The sequence below is a fragment of the Lissotriton helveticus genome, chromosome 4_1 (assembly GCF_964261635.1).
Source record: "Lissotriton helveticus chromosome 4_1, aLisHel1.1, whole genome shotgun sequence".
Taxonomy (NCBI): domain Eukaryota; kingdom Metazoa; phylum Chordata; class Amphibia; order Caudata; family Salamandridae; genus Lissotriton; species Lissotriton helveticus.
This window is the reverse complement of record NC_136063.1, coordinates 1734572214-1734596014: the sequence shown is the minus strand read 5'-3', so window position 1 is coordinate 1734596014 and position 23801 is coordinate 1734572214. Positions and strand designations below refer to the sequence as shown.

General features: G+C 43.6%; 1 protein-coding gene across 1 annotated transcript in view; it reads right to left on the bottom strand.

Annotated features, from left to right (window-relative positions):
• Window positions 1-205: 205 nt before the first annotated feature.
• The window catches only part of BTK (Bruton tyrosine kinase), a 531602-nt gene continuing 508006 nt past the window's right edge, over window positions 206-23801 (bottom strand). Inside the window, exons 18-19 of the mRNA XM_078685905.1 lie at window positions 7606-7763; window positions 206-726 (exon numbers count right to left, since the gene is read on the bottom strand). Coding sequence (XP_078542031.1) covers window positions 661-726; window positions 7606-7763 — 224 coding nt within the window. The 3' untranslated portion in view covers window positions 206-660. The remainder of the gene's footprint in view (window positions 727-7605; window positions 7764-23801) is intronic.

Here is a 23801-nt window from a genome sequence, read left to right as displayed (position 1 = left end):
TCCTCACTACAATGATATAAATCCAAAATATTCTGAAAAATTGCCTAGGAAGAGGTCGCCTTAAAATAAACAGTTGAAACACTGATGTGCTTCAGCTGGACCCAGCTCATCCTCCCTCGTCCTGTAGCTACCCTTCCTACTGCTCTGTCACCCGTATATAAAAGATAACAAGCTTATTCTGAATTTGTGCATCTACACAGTTTATGCATCACAGGAAATACTGTTCTAGAATTTCTACAGCCAACTCACAATGGTAAGTGCCAAACAGACAAGCAGTTTCCCCCTTCCTCGTGCAACCTCCACCTTCTTCCATTTGCTTTCAATAAGATTATAGGGATTTTACAACTAAAACTGTAAAGGTCTGAAACTGAAATTACATTTCAAAATGCATTTTCATTATGTGGAATTTCAAGTTTCGTTGCACGTATATTTCTTCTATCTTCTTTTGCCTTCTTCCTCTGTTCATTTCCAACTTTACTTTGGTGAATATGATTAACTTGATGGGGAAATAATATTGTAGACTGAACACAGAATGTTTGCTGGATCATGGTCCCTTCAATTTCCTTTGCTATTGGAGTCTGACCCTTAGGATATCTCTTATAAATATATTAATGCAAATGTCAAAACATTACAAATTGATGTTGGATGAGTCTTTCAAAACTATTCATCAATTTGCTCTGCAATGTGGTTATGAAGTATCATGAAACTGGGACGTTCATCTGGTATCTGAAAAATTAAACAAAAGCAAAATAAGAATCGTATTTTACATTTCAAATTTAAAACAAGAGAATTCCCGTGTTTTCCCTTAAGGAGAGCTACAACCCCAACCAGAATCACAATGTACACGAGCAAACGAAATCCCACGCAGATTCACACACCTTGTCCAATTGTCTCAATTCACAAAATCACAAAGGTGGTGTGTGTGCTGTTAGGAAGTCAACGGCCCACCTATCTTCATGCACTCTGTGAATATAGATCAGATCAGCCTTCTCCCTTTACCTCTGACTCTTTCCAATTTCTCTTTTTTACAGTTTGCTCTCTATTTCATTATCACTCCCTCCCCTTTACATCATTACTTCAATGCTCTTTCATTTGCTTCTTGATGTTCTTTCTAAAACCTTCTTATACCTTGTCTCCAACCTGTCTGCACTCTACGCTTTCTGTAACATTTTCCCTTACATTCTTTCTCTCTCTACTCCCTTCTCATTGCATTTTTTCTCTTCCTCTGGGTCGTTTGGGATCGATTTACAAACTCTCCTTAAAAGAATCTGAAATCCTGTAGGATACCTCCTGTGTTTTTCTAGTGTATGTCCAACTTTTTGTGGCTTCACAAACATTATTAGGAGCCCTCCTGGAAATCTAAAATCCTTGTAGATTGGTTGGGATATACCAACTGCACTCATGACTTTTTTTTTCAAGAGGTGAGAAAGCAGCATGATTAAACTTTTACCTTGTTCCCCACATAGCAAACACGAAATGCGGGGGTCTTTCCATCCCACTCTAGAAACATAACTGCTTCTAGCCTTTTCATGATTCAGAAAGGGGGTGGTGATGGACAGAGCATCTGAGTTAAACAGAACACTCATACCCAGTCAAAAGATCAGGGCTTGATCCATCACCATTTTTTAGCTCACTGCACCATCCCAGTTCAGAACCTGGCTACATGCAAATTAGTCTGTCCCTGGCCCAGTGCATCATGGGAACAGGGCAGACCAAACTACCAAGCCAATTCTTTACTGGAAAGGAAACAAGCTTCCGGGGACCGGTTTCTGGCATTGCAGCCGTCTTCGGCCCGGCTTGCTTGAATCCTGATGGTGCAGTGAGCAAGGGACTCATGTCTGAGCATACCCTGCCACTCCTATAGTGGCCAAAACGATTCAGAAAGGGGGTGGTGATGGTCCCTTGCTCACTGCACCATTAGGATTCAAGCAAGCCGGGCCGAAGACGGCTGCAATGCCAGAAACCGGTCCCCGGAAGCCTGTTTTCCTTTCCAGTAAAGAATTGGCTTGGTAGTTTGGTCTGCCCTGTTCCCATGATGCACTGGGCCAGGGACAGACTAATTTGCATGTAGCCAAGTTCTGAACTGGGATGGTGCAGTGAGCTAAAAAATGGTGATGGATGAAGCCCTGATCTTTTGACTGGGTATGAGTGTTCTGTTTAACTCAGATGCTCTGTCCATCACCACCCCCTTTTCTGAATCGTTTTAGCCACTATAGGAGTGGCAGGGTATGCTCAGATGTGAGTCCCTTGCTCACTGCACTATTAGGATTCAAGAAAGCCGGGCCGAAGACGGCTGCAATGCCAGAACCCGGTCCCCGAAAGCCTGTTTTCCTTTCCAGTAAAGAATTGGCTTGGTAGTTTGGTCTGCCCTGTTCCCATGATGCACAGGGCCAGGGACAGACTAATTTGCATGTAGCCAGGTTCTGAACTGGGATGGTGCAGTGAGCTAAAAAACGGTGATGGATCAAGCCCTGATCTTTTGACTGGGTATGAGTGTTCTGTTTAACTCAGATGCTCTGTCCATCACCACCCCCTTTTCTGAATCGTTTTGGCCACTATAGGAGTGGCAGGGTATGCTCAGATGTGAGTCCCTTGCTCACTGCACCATTAGGATTCAAGCAAGCCGGGCCGAAGACGGCTGCAATGCTAGAAACCGGTCCCCGGAAGCCTGTTTTCCTTTCCAGTAAAATATTGGCTTGGTAGTTTGGCCTGCCCTGTTCCCATGATGCACTGGGCCAGGCAGGGACAGACTAATTTGTGTGGAGCCAGGTTCTGAACTGGGATGGTGCAGTGAGCTAAAAAACGGTGATGGATCAAGCCCTGATCTTTTGACTGGGTATGAGTGTTCTGTTTAACTCAGATGCTCTGTCCATCACCACCCCCTTTTCTGAATCGCTTTGGCCACTATAGGAGTGGCAGGTTATGCTCAGATGTGAGTCCCTTGCTCACTGCACCATTAGGATTCAAGCAAGCCGGGCCGAAGACGGCTGCAATGCTAGAAACCGGTCCCCGGAAGCCTGTTTTCCTTTCCAGTAAAATATTGGCTTGGTAGTTTGGCCTGCCCTGTTCCCATGATGCACTGGGCCAGGCAGGGACAGACTAATTTGTGTGGAGCCAGGTTCTGAACTGGGATGGTGCAGTGAGCTAAAAAACGGTGATGGATCAAGCCCTGATCTTTTGACTGGGTATGAGTGTTCTGTTTAACTCAGATGCTCTGTCCATCACCACCCCCTTTTCTGAATCGCTTTGGCCACTATAGGAGTGGCAGGTTATGCTCAGATGTGAGTCCCTTGCTCACTGCACCATTAGGATTCAAGCAAGCCGGGCCGAAGACGGCTGCAATGCTAGAAACCGGTCCCCGGAAGCCTGTTTTCCTTTCCAGTAAAATATTGGCTTGGTAGTTTGGCCTGCCCTGTTCCCATGATGCACTGGGCCAGGCAGGGACAGACTAATTTGTGTGGAGCCAGGTTCTGAACTGGGATGGTGCAGTGAGCTAAAAAACGGTGATGGATCAAGCCCTGATCTTTTGACTGGGTATGAGTGTTCTGTTTAACTCAGATGCTCTGTCCATCACCACCCCCTTTTCTGAATCATCTAGCCTTTTTAGGCATAGATTTATAAGTGAGTGCAGGGTGGTAACTGCCAAGCAATATCTTCGTGAATAATCAAACAATTCCAAGTTTGTGGAAGTTGCATCCTTCTTGTATTGCACACCCTGAAAATCCCCATTTCCGTCCCAACCTTAAAGATCTGATGCAGAAAATTAGCCACACTGGCAAGTGTTTTGCTTTCATAAGAGTATTTTAATGAATGCAAAATTCTACTTAACCTGATATAGTGAATTTTAAGTGTAAACTAAACACACCTGTGATTCAGTACCAATTTTCTCTCTATGTCCTCTTTCTCCCTTCTCACCTGATTAGCTGCTTAGCTGCTTTCTTCTGATTCTCACTCCCTATCTCTCAATTTCCTTTTTCATCATCGCTTTTGTCTGTCCCGCAGCGGTGTTACATAATGTATTACTATACTAATAAAGCAGGCCTGACCTGTAATTTCTACGGGAATTTTGCTCTTGAGGCTGAATCATAAACCAGAAGGCGCCGTAAATATTTTGCCCGGATCTCACCAAAGCGTCTGACAAGTCTGTTCTTCATTTAATTAATAAAAGAAATGTAAAGAAACACAATCCTAGATCCCGTAAGAAGGGGTATTCTTTACAGAATAACTTTGATTGCAGTAGAAGCTTCTCTAACTAACATCGCAGGAGCGATGGCAGGAATGGTTATTGCAGCTGGAGGGTATTTTGAGTGTGTGTTGGGATTTTTGGGTCCAAATAGCAGAAATCAGTGTGTAACAGGAAGAGGTGTGGTAACTGGATACTTGTAGTGGCCCCAATACTTAGGAGTATCTATAGAAGTATCATGGGAAAGGTATTATTATTATTGTTGTTATTCATCGATCCATCGAGAAGGGACTCTTGGCATTATAAAAGGGAAACTACCAATTAACGAAAGGCTAAAACAGGAAACAAAGGGGTATATTTACTAGAGAAGCCTCCTTGGCTTAACGCCGCACTCCGCCACTTCTGAAATGCAGGGCTACACCATATTTACATCAATATGATGCAGCCTTGCTTTTCCCCCAGCGCTGGCGCTAAATTTAACAGCCTAGCGCCAACGCAGGCACCCTTGCACCATAGTGTCTGGGCTGAGGCGAAAATTGTGTATGTGGAGAAAGGTGTTCTTCCTGCACATAAACAATATTTAAATGGCATTTTGAAACTTCTATGTAAGCTGCTTAATGCAGCACACATAGAAGTTGGAAGACGTCTTTTTTTATTGATTGTGCAGGAATGGACACCTTAGTGCACATAAAAAATCAAAGGCCTTTTGCTGTTTCTATGTGTGCTGCACAATGCAGCACACATGGAAACAGCAAAAACGAGGAGAAATAAAAAATGTCTTCTCGTTGTGCCTGCTTAAGACCAGGTTTTCCATGGTCTTAATTTTGGTTCTGCCCCATATTTACACCACCCTTGTAAATATGAGGCAGCGTCAAAATCAATGGATGTTGCGGTGGAACGCCCACTGTAACACCTATTACCCACCCCTTTCACGCAAAGTATAGCATGAAAGGGGGTCTTATTTACAAGGCAGCGTTAAATGGCTTAACACTGCCTTGTAAATAAAGGCGAAGCACATATCGCCACAGGAACATCACTAAAAGTGACGTTCCTGTGGCGATAGGGTCTTGTAAATATGCCACAAAAAGACTACAAAAACGATCTGAACAAGGGTCAATAAAACGTCTGTAGCAGGTTTCTGAAGCCTAAGTGATTTTGATTGGTACAAAGGTGGAGCAGAAGTTCGTACCCCAATCTAGAGATGATCCTGGGTAAATATATTGCATGGCCCTACTTACTGGCTTGCACTTCCATGAGTTATGGTGTTAGAGGGTTGGAACGGTACGTGTGCACACCCTTGTCATCTGTAAGGCAGAGATCCCCAAGCAACATCCAGACTTAAGTGACCTGCATCTCATCCCCGGCATAAGTTGGTACCATTAGCAATCACCACCAGATAGCAGAAAGGGAACAAGGGGTCATACAAAATGGAGCCACTGCTAGTTTCAGTGTGCCCAAACAATTGGCATAAATGAAGTTAAACAGATGGAATCGTGAGCACTGGACCACAAAATGAAAGTGTTCCCATCACATTTATTAGGCATGCAAAATTTTAAAAATGATCATCTGAAGTATGTATTTATTAACTCTATGCTTTATTTTGGACATCGGTGGAATCAGGGCTCACTATGTGTTTTGCGTGCCATGGCTCTTCATGATCAAACACATGTGGAGTTAAGTGAGACAACCACGTTGTTTGTCAGAAAGCACCCACACATCAGTTGTGTATTTCTCTGTGGAAGTACATTAAGCCCTTATGTGCAGTAGGGACCCGTTGCTCTATATAGGCACTGAAGTGTGGTTCCAGCTTGTCTGACCTCCATGACCTGGCTTAAAAACCTCATGAAGGAGAGCAGTGAAGCACTAGTGGGATCTCCACCATCATTCATGCCCTCTGGTCCCACGAAAGAAAATGACGAAGGCTGAGTACACTACAAACAGTGAAGACCAGTAGGTAATTGGAGATGGTAGTGAAGGAACATGAGAAGCCTGGTACTGAACCAGCAGACATGACAGAAGATTTGCTGAGAACAGAAGTTAAGAGAGGCAAACAAACTGAAGCAGGGACTTCCAGAGCAGCTGTTATGAATCCCACAATATAACGAACACTTGTGTGAAATGATGCCCTCCAGTCCAAATGCCTTGTAGTAAGAGTCATCACCCAGTTCCACAAGATTGAAAGACAAAATGCTCACATTGCCGTATGGGGATAGAACAAAGGAGAAGCAGAACAAATTCACGCATGCAACCATGAATGTACTGCAATACTACGTAGTAACTGAGATACTGAACCCAGAACTGAAGGCAATGGTTCTGTCGCCTTGATTCATGTTGGATTGAAGGAGACCTTCATGGACCACAAAACAATAGATCACTGGAGTTTGTCCACGAAACAGCATCCATACTAGATTTTCCACCGCGCAGCTCAAACCAACTGGGGAATGGGAGGGTCAACAGTCCTTCTGTGTTCAATATCTCTCATAGAAGAGATGCTCGAAGTTTTAAGTACTATTAGATAAGAACACACACAATACCCCCACCCCCACGGTCAGCCATCTTAGTAGGGTTAGCCTCCACCTTGAGCTGTGACATTCATCTGCAGCAGATTCCATGGCTCATGAACCTCCATCTGTTTCAACTCAGCAGGCACTCAATTAGTCTCTGACTATGTCAACTGAGATACAGGAAACTTGATTGACAAGCTTGCTTAAACCTTTCACATGATAGTGTGGGTGGTCCCGAACAAAGCAACAGGAAAGCTCTGCCATGTATGAATGGGGTAGAAAAGGAGTATCATTGAGTGGTGCTGGACACCTTTGGTTATTTAATGACCTGAGTGCCACAGTGAATATTCAAAGAGGTAGAATGGTAGGACGTCAGCTACTCATAGACATGAGTGTGCTATTTCTTCTTCTAGTCTAGGAATTTAGGAATGTAGTTGGCATCAAGAAGAAAAGCCTGCAATGAGGCAGAACTATCTATAATGATTTTGTGGTCATACGGAGTCCTGAGTGTGGTCCAAGTACAGATTGGAAGGAATCCCAAAGCACATATAGTTTTGCAAGGGGAGAGGAGATTAAGTAACCTCATCCGGGAGCAGACATGGCCCTATTGCTGCTAACCACTGCCTAACAATGGGATTGTGGATGGGATGGGAAAACCCTACTGTGATGAGATCAGTAACAGTTTCTGGGAAAGTAGATGTAATAGCAATACATGAACCCAGTGACAGCATCTTGATGAGTTTGCAGGAGCGGAAGGCTATTGGTGGCTGAAACTACAAAAGAAACACTGACAATCCAGTATAAAATGTTCATCTGCACAGAAGCTTATGTGGATGTCTAATTCTCCTAAGGATAACCATGCTGAACACAAGTATAAACAGATATGAGAATCAGTTCAAAGAGGAATGAGTTACTTACGTCATGCCAACAACTGTACATAATGGCATAGATCTTCTCTGTAGCCATCTGAGGCCGATAAAGGCGTAGGCCTTTCGTGATGTGGTCAGTTACCTCAAAGTTATTAAATCGCTCATATGGCATCTTCCCCAAAGAGAAAATCTCCCACATTAGAACTCCTGCAAAAAACATATTGATAGCCAAATTAGATTTTTCTACAAAAAAAGCATAGTAGGGTGTAGGTCAAGGAACAAGGTAGTTTCTTATTCAAGCATGCTTTACAGACCAAATTTTTATTATCCTTCCCTTCAGTTTTTTTGAAGAAAATATGAGTATGCTGAAAAATATACTCACCCTAAGTATAAGGATCTCATATACTTTACTTAGTATATTATGGAAATCAGAGAACGCGCCTACATTTTCAGTAACTGTAAAACGAAAGCTTGACTCTTCTTCATTCTCATATTCAAGCCAATTGACCTTAATCAGTCCACCTCTGACCAAGTTTTGTTTAAAAACAAAAAACGCACAGGCACAAGGAATGAGCGAGATAAGGGCCAGATGTACAAAGGGTATTAGCATTCATAAACCCACCAAATATGGGTTTGCGAACACTAAAATCCATTTTCAAATGTACTAAACGCATTTCATGATTCAGAAAAGCTTTATGAAATTGTTAAATGGGTTTAGAATACCATACCAAATTGGTACTTGTAAGGGGCATGTTTAGGGCTTCCCTTCCAACTACCAATTCCAATCCAATCCAATCCAAAAATTCTTTATTTCGGTCTTTTTAGACCATAAAAGATACATACAAGGTACATTAAAACAGCACGTTAAAAACGATTACATTGGGGCGTGGCTTGAGCGCCGCACAAGATGGCGGCTTAACTGCGGAGCTCCGGACGTCGAGCGCCGACACCAGCGGCTCTCTCCTCTCCTGCTGCACCATTCTGGACGCCGACTGCATTTCCACACGTCGGAGCATGAGGTGAGCAGACTGATACCGCCTGCGACCCTCTGCTCCGCTTAAATGCAATTTCTGCGTGAATAACGCGGCGCGCTTCCCAGCGGCCGCCATTTTCTATCGACTCTGCCACGTCTTTGATTCTGTCAGCGGAAAACCAGCGCCAAAGTGCGACGCTCTACAGGTGAACCGCGCTCAAAACAGCAATGATGAAATTTATGCTGTTCCTGCTCCTCAGTGGCTAATTCTTCATGTTGGCGCTTTTCAGCCTTTGATACATTCTTTTCTTCAGGATTTCTCCACACTAATGCTATTTTCGAGCTTTTTTCCTCATTTGGACGCCGCTCTTCAATGACAGTCATTAAACAGGACACCGTTTGTTTCTGGCTACCCCCAATAATTTCTATCAACTCTTCTACATGATGCAAACGGTTTCCCCTGTATTATGCACCATATGCAGTGTAATTCCAGCTGTGTTATTTTATTGATGTCCTTGTGTGACGCATTTTTCTTCACATGTGTACACGGCCCTGACATCACTGTCTTTGAGCTCTACCTTCCAAACACTGCTATTTTCTCAGTTTAAGAGCGCCGTCTTCACATAACCTATTTCTACGCAGTCCACAGGCACATTATTATTTATTTCTCATATCATTTATGGGGAAACTGCGCACTCTCAAGCCCACGGCTTCCAAAACCAAATTGCCTCTTTCCTCTGACTCTGACTCAGCGTCACCCATCATGGAGGACACTATTCCTTCTAAAACGGATATCACTCGTGGGGCAATACCTAAGGCTACTGTCACCAGTAAACTTCCACAACCTGGCTCCACGAAGCGTCACAAGAAAGATCCTCCATCTCCAGGTTCTGACCCATCTTCCGCATCCATGGATCTCATTCTGGAAGAACTCCGAGCTCTTAAACCCTTTATGGCTGAAACAACCAAAACATTGCAATTTCTTCACGATAAATGGTCCACTCTCGAATCCAGAGTCCTGTTAGTGGAACAATCAACGGAGGCTCTTCAATCTTCTTGTTCTAGAATTTCTACTTTGGAGAAGGATGTCTCTCTCTTAAGGCGACAGACAGAAGAGTTGGAAAATAGAAATCGTCGCAATAACCTACGCCTTTACAATCTTCCAGAGCTCACCGAAGGGTCTAATCCAACCTCCTTCTTCCAAACCTTTTTACCGAAAATTCTAGACCTTCCATCTTCTGTCACTCTTAATATTCAACGTGCACATAGACTGGGTCCGAGAGTTTCCTCCAAACCACGTGGAGTCATCATGCTCTTCCTACAATATACCGATTTACTTCAAGTTCTTTCGGCAGCCAAGGCAAAGAAACAGATTATTTGGGAAGGTCATCGTCTGTATTTATCTCAAGATGTAGCCAAAGTGACAGCTGACCGAAGGAAACAATTTCTTGATCTGCGACCACGACTGCGCGACCTTGGTGCCAGATTCGGTCTCCTACATCCTTGCCTCTTCAAGGTTACGTATAAAGAAAAGACGACGACTTTTGAAGATCCACAAGTCCTTGAAGAATTCCTTCGTCATCATGAAACCATCAACATGGACACTGCCAGACCAGTTTAATAATTCATGAGTCTTCTTGATTGATTGAGTATTTATCCTTTTATTTCCCTACTGTGCCTAGTATCGACTTCCCATATCCTATTGTTCACATATTTTCCTTGTTTATTATGTTATAATGTTGCGTAGTCCCTACAGTTAGCGTGCTTATGTATTCCTAACGTCTCTCCTCCATTTTTTGTCTCATCACAGATTTTCTCCTTTTGTTCCCCATCCCGGTGTAGTTTTCTGCTTCCTTCAATTGATCCTAAGCTGGTTCCTCCGGTGTTCGATGACGTGAGTTTCTGTTGTTGATGTCGTCCTCTTCTGGCGTCGTCACACCCCAGTTCTCATTTGTATTTGTTGTAATGTCTCTTCTCTTGCCTTGCTCTCTTCTCTTCTTTTATACTCTTTTCTATCTCTCATATTTTTCTTACTCTCACCTTTTCTCTCTATCTCTCTCGTACATCTGTTCTTGTAATCTTACTATTTTCCTCAACACTTCTCATCTACCTTTTTATCCTACCTTATCTTTTCCTTTATATCATTCTCATGCTAATCTACATTCCGCGTAGTCACCTGGAATGTTAAGGGGTTAAATAACCCCATTAAACGTCAACGAGTTTTAACGCATTTAACCAGACTTAAAACAGATGTAGCCCTTCTTCAAGAGTCCCACCTCACAGATTCAGAGGCTACTAAACTTAAAAGATGTTGGGTGGGTCATGTTCTCTATTCACCTGCTGTAGGTAAGAAAAATGGTACTGTTATACTCTGTCACAAAAAGTTAAATGTTTCAATTGTATCTCAAGAGTGTGACGATGATGGTCGTTGGGTAATTGTTAATCTTCTTATAGATACAATACCTCTAGTTATTTTCAATGTTTATGCCCCAACTGGTGTTGATAAAATGTTCTGGCCTGCTATTTCGGACAAACTTGTTACCCTCAATGACCAATACGTTATTCTTGGTGGTGACTGTAACCAAGTTTTTGACCCCTTTATTGATAGAAATTCAAAAGTTAAATTTGTTCCTTCCAAGATGCACACCCAGTTTATCTCATCTATACAGAATAATGCATTAGTTGACATTTGGAGGCTTTGTAACCCTGACCTCAGAGAATATTCTTTTTATTCCCCCACACATCACTCCCAATCGCGTATTGATTATCTTTTTCTTAGCAAACCACTGGCCCAACTCGCCCTTCATTCAGATATAGGCTCCATCCTAATTTCCGACCATGCCCCCGTTTTTGTAGACATTGATCTTCTTCCCTACTCCCCTCATTCAGGCCGTTGGAGATTTAATAATTCCCTACTTCTTGATTCTAAGTTTTGCACCCAATTTAAACAATTTTCCACTGAATTTTTTACACATAACCATCTTCCTGATTCCCCCTTTGTCATGATTTGGGACTCGTACAAAGCAGCTGCACGAGGTTTTATTATTAATTTCGTTTCCCAAAAGAAAAAACAATCAATCTCTAAGTCAACTCAACTCTTGGATAAAATTAAGAAATTGGAGTATGCATACTATAACTCAAACTCTGAAGCTTCTTTACGTGAATTAATCGCAGCCAAATTTGAATTCAATAAATTCACCACCAACGCCGCCTCTAACTCTCTTCTAAAATGCAATTCCCGCTACTACGGCGGACAAAACAAGATGGGCAAACTTCTAGCTAACTACCTTAAAATACGTAAAGAACGTACAAAAATTGAATCCTTGCAAAACCCAAATGGAGTATCTTTCTTCAAAGATAAAGACATACTTGCTCAATTTGTTTCCTTTTACCAGAATCTATATACCCCAGAATCTATTCCTGACCCTCAAGATCTTACTTCGTATTTTCAAAACATCCCTCCTCCAGAATCTTCCCATCTTGACTTTCACTCATTGGACCTGGACATCACCAAATCGGAAATTTCTCATGCAATTTCTATTCTCCGTCGAGGTAAAGCCCCAGGGCCCGATGGTTTTACCATTGAATTTTATAACCATTTCTCCTCTCTTCTTCTCCCAAAATTGCATTCCCTATTCCAATCCTTTGCGGCCTCCGGATCCTCTCAAGGAACTTTCCAAGAAGCATTGATTTGTTTAATACCTAAACCAGATAAAGATCATACCCTTTGTAAGAATTACCGCCCCATATCACTAGTAAACACTGATTATAAAATTTTCGCCAAAATTATGGCTCTCCGACTTGACCCCTTATTACCTGATCTTATAGGTCCTGAACAATCCGGCTTCGTCAAGGGTCGCCTATCATCAGATAATTCTCGTGTCTTTTTTAATATCCTGAGTAAAGCTCCATCCCTTTCCTCCCCCCTTGCGGCTATCTCCCTTGACGCTGAAAAAGCATTCGATAGAATTGGATGGGACTTTATGTTCCAAGCTCTCCATTGGTTTGGCTTCCCCCCTAAATTTATTTCTCTAATTTCTCTACTATACTCCAGCCCCCATGCTTCAATCTTCGCAAATGGTATGATTTCCGATTACTTTCCTCTCCAAAGAGGGGTTCGTCAAGGATGTCCACTGTCTCCTTTATTATTTATTATAGCCCTAGAACCCTTTCTAACTAAGATTAGACTTGATGACACGATTACTGGTTTCCAATATGGTACTCAACAACAAGCTAAACTGTCTGTATACGCTGACGACATTTTATTTTACTGCTCAAATCCTCAAACAACTCTACCTTCCTTCCTTGGCCAAGTTTCTTCTTTCTCTACAGTATCAGGATATCGTCTTAACATTGATAAATGTGAAATTTTGCCTTTAAACCCCCTTTGCCAAAAACATCTCTTTGATTCTTCTGGTTTTTCATGGCAACCCACAAAGATTAAATACTTGGGTATCTGGTTTGCCCCCCGTATTCCAGACACTATTAAATTTAATTTCGAATCTCTTTCTCACAAAATCAATACATCAATAACACGTTGGAATCCTCTGTTCCTTTCTTGGTGGGGCCGGCTAGATTCCATCAAAATGATGTTAGCACCCCTAGTCCTCTATTCTGTTTCCATGATTCCCATCCGTATTCCAGATCATTACTTCAAATCGATAGACTCCCTTCTATTAAAATTTTTATGGAAAGGCAAAAAATCTCGGATTGCACTCTCTTCCCTGAAAAAAGACAAATCCCTTGGTGGTGTCAAGTTCCCCCACTTTAAGTCATATCATAACGCATTTTCATTAAAACAATCTATGAGATGGCTCTCTTCAGATCTTCCTCGCATTCCTCCCCTTTGGCTCACATTAGAATCTTCTCTTCTGCATCCTTACGATTTTCGAGAAGTCCTATCCTTTACCTCTAAGGTGTCATCCTTATGTTCCCCCATCATTTCTCACTCTTGCTCTCTTCTTCGTCCATACTTAGTATCCACCTACCCATCTGCCTCCTCCACCCACGCTCAACCTATCTGGCATAATAAATTCCTCAAAATTCGCAACCGTTCCTTATATTGGAAATCCTGGCATTCCCTTGGTCTAAAATGGATCTCACAACTTCTCTCAGATAATCAGCCTCTTTCTTTCCAAGATCTTCAAACTCAATTCTCGTTACCTGCCTCATCCCGTAAACAATATTTATCGATACTCCCATCCCTTACTCAATATCTTTCTTCTCTCCCAACCTCTAACTCTATCCCTACCACTTATCTATCGATTTCTAATGCTATTGATCAATCTCTTTCTGCATCATTTATTTATAAATCTCTACAATCCTCTGTTGATCGTTCAAAATCTAAGGTTGAGTTGGCTTGGGAAGAAGATTTCTCTCACACGTGGTCCACCATTTTATGGGACAAAATTTGGTCCAAGATTCACAGTACATCCAGGGCTGCAAATACCACACAAACCTTATTCTTTATTTATAATCGTTTATTATTCACCCCGTTGCTCCTGTCTTCCTTTTCCCCAGACACTCCATCTACTTGTTGGTCCTGCACGTCCATTTCAGCTGATTTGAAACACATGCTATTTGAATGTCCCCCTATATTACGTTTCTGGCACTTAGTTTGGTCCCAGCTACAAAAAATTTTTAAATTTACGGTTTCATTCTCCATTTCACACATTTTCTTAGGTTCCCTATCCCCCACCTTTGTTGAGTCCAACTCCAACCACAAATTACTTGACTTATGCATAGCCATTGCTTTCCACCATATTACATCGCATTGGAAACAAGCTAGGGATGTTTCTTTTACTGCATGGTGGAATGCAGTGTGCTTTAATCACCGACTTGACACTAATTTTGTCTCTCCTATCTCCTTAGCAATCAAACGTGATCTCTTATGGCTTCCCCTCACTGACTATCTATCCTCAGTTGCTAAACCTCCTCCTCCACTTCCAATACGTACGGTTGAAGTTTGCAAACCTCCATAAATGCATTACCTTAATTTATTCGATTATCATATTGTTATTTACAGCAAATGTTTTATCATATTTTTAATCTATTTTCATATTTTTAAAGATGTCTCCTCACCCTCCTATGTTCCTCATTCTCATTGCTTATTTATTCATATTTTATGCTTCAGTTTCCAAAATGTACTGCGTTCATATGTAGGATTACTCTCATTTTCTCATAACCTTTGATTGTTTCTTCATTTTCTGTCTTTGTTTCTTTATATTTCAATAAACTTCAAACTTAAAAAAAAAAAACGATTACATTAGTATAATACAATAATTAAAAGCAAAGCCAAATTGTTACAGACATGATAAAGATAGCAAATAATTCATGGTTAGGAAAAGCATTTCAAATCCTGATTAAGAGCACAATTCATACTTTTAGGAAACAGATTCATATTGTCAACATTTGTGCCTTTAACAGTTTTTTCCTAATCAACCACATAGCCATAATGCATTTCGCTACTGCAAAAACTATGTGGGGCAGGGTACTGGTTCTCAATACTCTGTACGCATGCATATGGCTCCTGAATCCCAGGTTCCTACATAGAGGGACCAGCCAGTACTTCCTTGGTCTATGATATGCAGGACAAAAGAAGAGAAAATGGGCTTCATCTTCGTCATGAGAATTACAACCTGGGCAAGTTTTATCGTCGTTCTGGAGCCATTTGCAGGTAAAGGATTTAATAGGCAGAGTGCCATGCCTCCACTGTATAAACAATTTCCTGGCAAAAATGGGGAAGATTATGTCCATAAAACATTCAGAATCATATGTGTTTTTGGATTGTAAAAAGCGTTCAGTTAGGGTGCCGTTGTTAGTTGCGGTCAGGATAAGTTCTAGGCTTTTTTCCTTGTGAATTTGGACTAGGCGTTTACGAGAAACCCTCTGGCATCCTTGTTCTGGAGCCTCCCAAAGCTCAGGCAAATCTAAGCGGTAGAATTCCTTCTTGACAAATGCCAGCCAGGGAATTCTGTCCCGCTTGTTCAGATCCATTACATGGGTGAGTTCACTCCTGTATTGTGTAAGCTCACTGGTGGACCAGAGCCTATGCCAGAATCTTAATGGCTTGGACTCTAGCTCAGCAGCGATGGACGGTAAACCCACGTCCAATCTTAAGGGAAGCAAAGGAGTGCCACGTGGGAGGGCCAGCAGACGTCTAAGAAAAGTGTTTTCCACTAGCGCAAGATCTTTCCCCGCTTTATGCCCCCACAGCTCGCTGCCATAAGATGCTGCCGCTTTTGCTTGTGTCTTATACATTTCCAGTGCAGGACTTATGGGTTTGAAGGTGGAAGTATTTACGACCTTCAAAATTGCACCAGATAGTTGCGACAACTTTAGCCTAGATCTGGCTATTTGGGGGTCCCAGGATAAATTCTCATGCAGTGTTACCCCCAGATATTGGAAAGTTGTAACCCTTTCCAAAATGGCTGAGCCCAGAGTGGGATTGGGTCTGGCTTTTGGGGATGGATTAAAGATCATGAACTTGGTCTTCTCTGTGTTGATCTCTAGACCGTGTTGACTACAGAAAAGACCGAATCCATCTAAAATCCGTTGGATCCCCATTGGGGATTTGGAAAGCAGGAGCGTGTCGTCAGCAAACATAATAGCTGGCACCCTCCTGCCTGCCAAAAACGGGGCGTCATTGTCCTCAACATTATCAAGATGGGATATAACGCTGTTAACAAAGAGGCAAAACAGGGTCGGCGCCAAGACGCAGCCCTGCCTTACCCCTCTGAGAACAGGAAACCTTGAAGACAATGCGCCATCCCTCCCACACCTGACCTGCGCATAATTGCCATCATGGAGTCTAATTATGGCGTGGAGCAGCTGGGATGGAACACCCAACTCCTTTAGGACCTCCCATAGTTTTTTCCGCGGGACCAGGTCGAAGGCTGACCTCAGATCCACGAACACCATGTAAAGTCTCCCGCCCTCAATCCTCACCGTTTTCCAATACAGGAGGATGAGGCGGAAGATCTGGTCCATGGTGAAAGTGTTCTTTCTGAAGCCAGCCTGGAGGGGACTCAGGATTTCATTTACCTCCATCCATTCGAGGAGATGGTCCAGAAGGAGCCGAGAGAAGAGTTTTTGGGGGACATCTATGAGGCTGATCGGCCTGTAGTTGGCTGGGAGGAGAGGAGAGCCCTTTTTGTAAATTGGCACTATCTCTGCTCCCAGCCAAGTACAGGGGATTTCCATACCTCCCAGAATGGCATTAAAGATAATAAGGAGGTACGGGGCCCAGATTTCAGGTTGATGTCTAAAGAGGTCACCAGGCAATCTGTCCAAACCCGGGGCCTTCCCCATTGCCAGTCTCTCTACTGCACTGACCACCTCTCCGAGTGAAAATTCCAAGCCAGCTGCAGGGGTGGATGTATCATCACAGGCCACTACATGGGCGGGCCGATCAGTATCCTGATGCAATTTGCCATAATGGGCTTCCCAGGCAGATGGTGCAATATTAGGCTCCACTGCGGGTTTAACATCTCCCGTGCCATTATTTACCAAGGACCAGAATTTTTTCGAGTCCCTGGTTTCCAATGCAGAGGAGAGATCCCGCCAGTGGTTCCAATCCCACTCCGACTTTGCCAGATCCAAGGCTTCCTTATAGCTACGTCTAAGATTGGCGACCTTGCCCTTATCTGTTCCTGCTTTAATTGTGGCAATTAGCTCTGTCTTCACCTTTTTACAGGAGGAATTGTACCATGTTGGAGTTCGGGTCGGTTTTCGCCGAGGTACTACCGCTGGATGAAAAACCTCAGCTAGAGATCCCACAAGGTTTGCATGTATATGGCCAAGTTGGTCGCCAAAATCAGATGATCTAGGTTGATTAATTAGTTCATCTATTTCTGCAAACCTTGGGAGCGCTATATCAAAGATCTTTCTTATATTTTCCTCTGAGCTAATTATTTTCGCCCATTTTACCCTTCTCCTATTAGAACTAAGAACCAGATTTCCTGGGTCGTCACTGGGATTGGTAGGTAGAGACTCAGGAGCGGGAGCAGGATGTTTCATATCTAACATGAGTGCATTATGGTCGCTATCTATTCTCAAGGAAACTCTGAAGTCCTGGACCTTTGACCATAAGCTAATATCAACAAGGATATAATCCAGCCTGGATTCATGATCCCTCCTGTTAAAGGTACACACAGAGGGGCTGTCTGACGCAGTACGACCATTACAGGCCCTCAATGCGTAATTCAAAGTGAGGGACATGATTTGCAACGCAAGGGGTGACCAGTATTTGGGGTGGGGAGATGAGCAGGGTGGAACACCCCAGAAATCATCTTCGGAGGTAAGGGCACCCTCCTTTAGACCTTCAAGAGGCTCGAAATGACAATTAAAATCTCCCCCCATCACAATTTTGTATTCGCTTGGCAGTGAGCCCAGAAAGGATGAGAGGTCTTCCAGAGTGGGCGATTCCTTAGCTGCACTGACTGGACGGGAGTATACATTTATAATCGCCAATTTAACTGCGTTGGGCCAACTAAGAAGTACACATTGGATGTCCCGCGAGAACGTAGAAATGTTTTCCGCAACACATCCAATGTGACTAGCCACCCAAATCGCCAGACCCCCCGAAGGTCTCCCCCTTCCGCTCCAGCTTGCCTCAATTTCAAAAACTGCGAAACCCACTCTAGTCACATGGTCCCTTGACCACGTCTCCTGGAAGAGGCAGATGTCGCTGGAGCCTACAAGAAGATCCCATTCTGCCCCATGAATTTTGTTTGCGATACCTGCCACATTCCAAGAGAGGATCTTTAGGGTTTCAGTCACAGGTTTGGAAAGGGGCCCCTCAGTTGTTCCAGATGCAGTGCCCATAGGAAGGTATGCGGACAACCGTACATGTAATTCCATGTTGCGGTCAGCAGTAGATGTTGTAATTGAGACACCTGGGGCCTGGGGAATTAGGATGGTGCCCAATTGGCTCAATGGTAGTGTACCTTCAAGGCCCCTGGGGCTAGGGGATTTCAGACTACCATATTGGAATGAGCCCAAGTCTCTGATAGCGATGTCAGCTGCCCCGATTCCAATCCCCTGATCAGCAGATTCAGCTGCGGTGACCTGGGAGGACTGAGCGGGAGAACCCCTTCGGAGTCAATCCACCTCATCAAGGCAATTGAATCTGTTGGAATGTACATAATTTACAGTGGCAGGATGAGCGTTATACCTGGGCCTATATCTGGTCCCATCCACAGCAAAACCCACCCGAGTCCAGCCATCGTCCCTCCTCATAGGTGGCTTACTTAAGTTAGGATAGAAATATGAGAGAGGGACCAGCTCAATGGATGAGTTACCCACATTTCCCAGCCAATTACATACATAGGTGACAACCTGGGGGCTCTTAAAGCTAACAATTATACAGTCCCCATCGCTTTTCTTGGCAGTATAGCCCACCCACGAGACCCTTCTAACCATAAGAACCTCGCCTTTTAGATTGGATGGTAGTGGCCTTTGGATGTTTAGCCAGCTAATTACCTTGTTACGTAATGAATCATAAGACTCAATGACGCCGCTGGCCAGCTCTGGGACCCCCATTAATATCACAGTATAACTCGCCGCCTCGGGGGGCAGGTTAACTACCTTATGCCTGGATTTGGGGTTAACCTGCTGGTTAGAAGTGAGGACTGGTGCTTTCGGTAGTTTACCCTGAGTAGATGGACTGGCCGGGGCTGTTTGCATAGGTCTCCTGGGGGGAGGAATGGGGGGCACTGACCTGGGAAGTGATATAGGAGCAGTTTGAGGGACAGGAACTGTACTCATGTTACTAAGATCCCCCTTAGTGGTAGAAGGAGGTATTGGAGCAAGAACCATACTAATCTGGGGGCGGTGTTGAGATCCACCAACACCTCCATACAATCCCTCTGGGCTTACTTCTGTCCCCGGGTGTCCACTATTGCCCGCACTTACTTTCTCAATCGCTAGAAGTCTCGATTCTATTGAATCCAGTTTAAGAAAAAGAGGATCCAAAAGAATTTTGAAGGCAGCGGTAAGTGAGGCAGTGAGAAGATCTGTGGAGTTAGGGATAGCCCCACCAAAAATAAATGGCTGAGTGATCACAGGTACAGATGTAGTGGGTGAAATACTTGACAATACCCTGCCATTTTCCGAGCTATGAGAGTCTGGTACACCCAAGTTTTCTTCCAAAGTTGGTGTGAGGGAATCAATTTTAGCCCTTTTGGCGCCTTTACCCGATCTGGATATTTTCCTTTTCGCTATAGGGTCCTCTTTGTGACCCGTATGCACCAAGATATTTTCAGCCACACCCTGCTTTACCATCAATGTAGGCTCCACAACGGGGGAGAGCTCTATATCACTAATAATGAGCGATGTGTCTCTATCCCTTGGCAATGCTACCGGTGTCCGTAGTTGTTGTAGAACAGACTCAATGGTTTGATCTATACTGTCTAATAAGGATATGTGGGTAGCATCAAGCAAGAGCGGTGTACTAGTATTTGTTGATGGACCTGGCGATAACAAGCAAGAATCTCCTGCGCCCTCTTCATTCAGGCCATCAAGCACAGACATACCCTTACCCTTACTGGTTACAGAATTAGTTTTCAGGAGAAATTTGTCCATGGTACCTGACAATGCTGATGCAGCCTTACTTCTAGTTTCCCTGCTGGCCATTGTGTAGCAACCTGCAATGGTACAATCGACACAAACAATGCGCCTGGCCGGGGAGATGGGGAGTTAGGGAGGTGGCCCGGCCCGGTCTCTGCCGTTCTCTAACGGCCTCAAACGGCCCGCCCTTTGCCCGGGCTTAGCCCGGCGCCAGCCCGCGCGCGTCCCGCGATGCGCGTCTAAGGGCGTAGTTCTATAGCCAATGGACTGTGAGGGCGTGGCCAGCCGGGAAGAGTCACCAGGTGCGGCGTGTCATCAGCCGCTTGGATTCCTGGGACTCGCAGTCCCGCTGGTGCGCCGATGGTATGATTTGCGCCCTTTTAGGTCCCCCCGCAGCCTCCTGACAGATGAGGGCCAAGTCCAGGGCAGAACAGCTTCGTCCCAACTTCGAGCGGCACCCGCGGAGCGGGGGCTGCGAGTCGCGGTTTTAGCCTCCCAGGGCCGGGGGCGCGGCCAGCCGGGAAGAGTCACCAGGTGCGGCGTGTCATCAGTCGCTTGGATTCCTGGGACTCGCAGTCCCGCTGGTGCGCCGATGGTATGATTTGCGCCCTTTCAGGTCCCCCCGCAGCCTCCTGACAGATGAGGGCCAAGTCCAGGGCAGAACAGCTTCGTCCCAACTTCGAGCGGCACCAACTACCAATTCCTTATGGTGTGTATAAATGTTTTGCAACCAAAATCCAGTCCTAAAATATTAATATTTTCCCAACACCTGAAAAGAGGTGGTAAATCAATTGCAAACGGGAAGTGATTCCCAAGGGAACCTTTCTTATTTGTGAATATTAAAATAAAATATATATTATAAGAAGTAAGTAGTGATCCACTGGAGTTTGTAAAATTGTTTGTTTAAAAAAAAAAAAAAAACATAATCTTTTCCTGCAAGTGAAACAGGCTGCTTAAAAAACAAGCATTTGCAATGCAATAGGTCTCGCATTTTCGAGCGTTTGAGCTATTGGCATTGTAAATTACAATACCTGTTATTTATGTGTTTTGAAAAGGGACAAGCATCTCGTAAACACACACTTTGTACTCATAGTCCTTGCTTACGAAAAGTAAGGCTGGCGGCAAAAGAGGCGTAGTTACTGCCAGCCTTGCTTCTCGTGAGCAACAACTGTGAGTACAAAGTGTGTGTTTACACACCGCTTCTAGGTATTCAAAATACATAAATAAAAAGCATTGGTATTTAAACGGCTAATAACTCAAACACTCGCAAATGCAAGACCTATTGCCTTGCAAATGCTTGTTAATAGACTGCATATGTACTTCCTTTGCCCAGTAAGTCAAAGACCCATCCGCACAGTAGCATAGGGTGCCGCCATACTTTCCGGATAACGTGACAGAGCTCTAATGGAAAAACTAAAGTGATAACCTACATTTAAGTCAAATAATGCATGAGGTTGGAAGTTCTGTTGTTGCTTTAGCCAGCTTTTAATTCTGTGACTTATTTAAGAAGTGAAAGGGCGAGATTTTGATCGATACCTTATATCTATTGATCCAAACCTCGATCTGGTCGACTGAACCTTTGTTGCCTGTCTTGGAAGAAAACAGTACACCTATCTGCAAGTTAGTTCACCCAATAAAGGACTCTACTCTTAAAGATCACGGACAACTTCTAGGTTTCAAAAGTTTATTGTAAAGATATAATGAGCTGCAAATACAAGCATCTCAGAATGAGATTCACGAGATACACAGGTCCAATTACATACATGTGCTCTCGAAAAGCCCTCAGACGAGCAACAGAAATCACTAACACAAGTTCTAAAAATAGCAAAGCTATCAGCATAGACGCATATCTCTCCTTCATTTAGGTTGGAGGAAAACAAACACAGGTTAGGCGTCCCTACCCTGTTCTAGATGGTATCCCTACTTAACCAAATCCCAACCTAACAAAGGTGTCAGCAGTGAATGACCCCCAAGGGAAGTCACTCACTCTAAGTCTCTTGGTGAAAACCTAAAGTTCTCCAGTCATGACCCCTCACTGCCTACCCATCCGCTCTCTAAAGGGTCCTCAGGTCTCTGCTCCAACTCCACCCAGGGGTGCTGTCCCTAATACAAAACAGTCAACAACATTTGAGACGCCCCTTGTGGAACGCCCCTCACGTGGTGCAACTTCAGGCTTTTTCCATGATGCTTTGTATTGGGCCTCAGACGTTAGAGTTGACCTTGCTTCTCAGATTCTTCTCCGGCCCGCTGATACCCCTTAAACATTCCAAAACCCTCCTCCATGTCTGGGCCGTCTACTGAACAGACCTCTATTCATTCACTTATAATTGGATCCCCCCTTTCCTGTTGCAGACAAATATCTGCCGCCAAGAACCCAACTCTCATAGACTTCTAAAAAGGCTTGCAACATTTCTCAGCCCAGACATGTACGTGTAAATCAATGCTAAAACATTTCAGGCCTACAATATTTCTCATTATGATTATAGCATTCAACTTCTTCATTTAATTAAAGCATGTTAAAACTCTTATTCTTTTATTTAGAAAACATTACTATAAATCATGGCCCATTAATGCAATGACCAAAAACGTTAAACAATCTGTGTCGTGAAAAGAACCACCTTCCCTTTCCCTCCAGCTCTGGCCCTGAGGCCTACCACGTTCTGCTCTTAACCACATACCACCTTATGTTTTAGCAGCTTCACGACATGGATTCAAAATAATCACATCTAATAAAATCATATAATGTCACACATTTCTGTATTAGTTCCACTTCTACTTAAATCTCTATATTAGCTATACATTTAGAATATAATTTCAGATACTATTAGCACTCATGGCATTTCTCATCATGACTTGTGCTTACTATAGGTAAGTGTGATGTACTCATATATTTAAATCAGTTGCGCTCTCTCAGTTCCCCCCTTTGATGACCTCTCGGGGTCATCACTAACATTTAAACTGCAGTTATTGCTGGCATTCTCTGCGCTTCCAGAGCTCTCAGACTCCTGTACTGATTATCTTGTATGGCAGCCAATCTCTGCAACTGTTCTCTTTGGGCCCTTTCTGACCTTCTTGCTCTGTACCATTTGAATACCCTCACCAATCCCCACAATACTATCCCACAGATCAATATTATGATGATAGGCTTTAGGATATACCATATAAAGCTTTTGCCTAAGGTGGAAAACCACCCTCCAACTGTACTCATTCCGTGGCCCACCTTTTCCCAGACATTTTCTCTACTCAAGTCTTCGATCTCTTTGTGTATATTAGTTATGTTCTTAATAACCTTCTCAAGGGGTTTTGAAAGGTCTGGAATGTAAGTGCAACATTCCTGGACCTTCAAAGCCTTACAGACTCCGCCCTCTTTTGCTAATAAGACATCTAATGCAAGCCGATTTTGAAGAACCATAGCCCTTATCGATTGCATCTCTCCTTCTACCAGCATTAAGGACTGAGCAGTGCTGGCAGACAACCTGTCGACAACTGTTGCCAGTCGTCTAATTTTAACATCATTAAGGATTATTCCCAAAAGAGGGAACATAGCTCCAAAAACATCTCCAACCATTTCGGCATCACCTACATCTCTCCTTCCCCTCGATGATGTCTGACCCTCAATGATCACTAAGTCTTGTGCATGATATATTTTGGGGAAGACAATTGCCAAGTAACATGATCCATACCAGTTGTCAGGTAGTCTCACG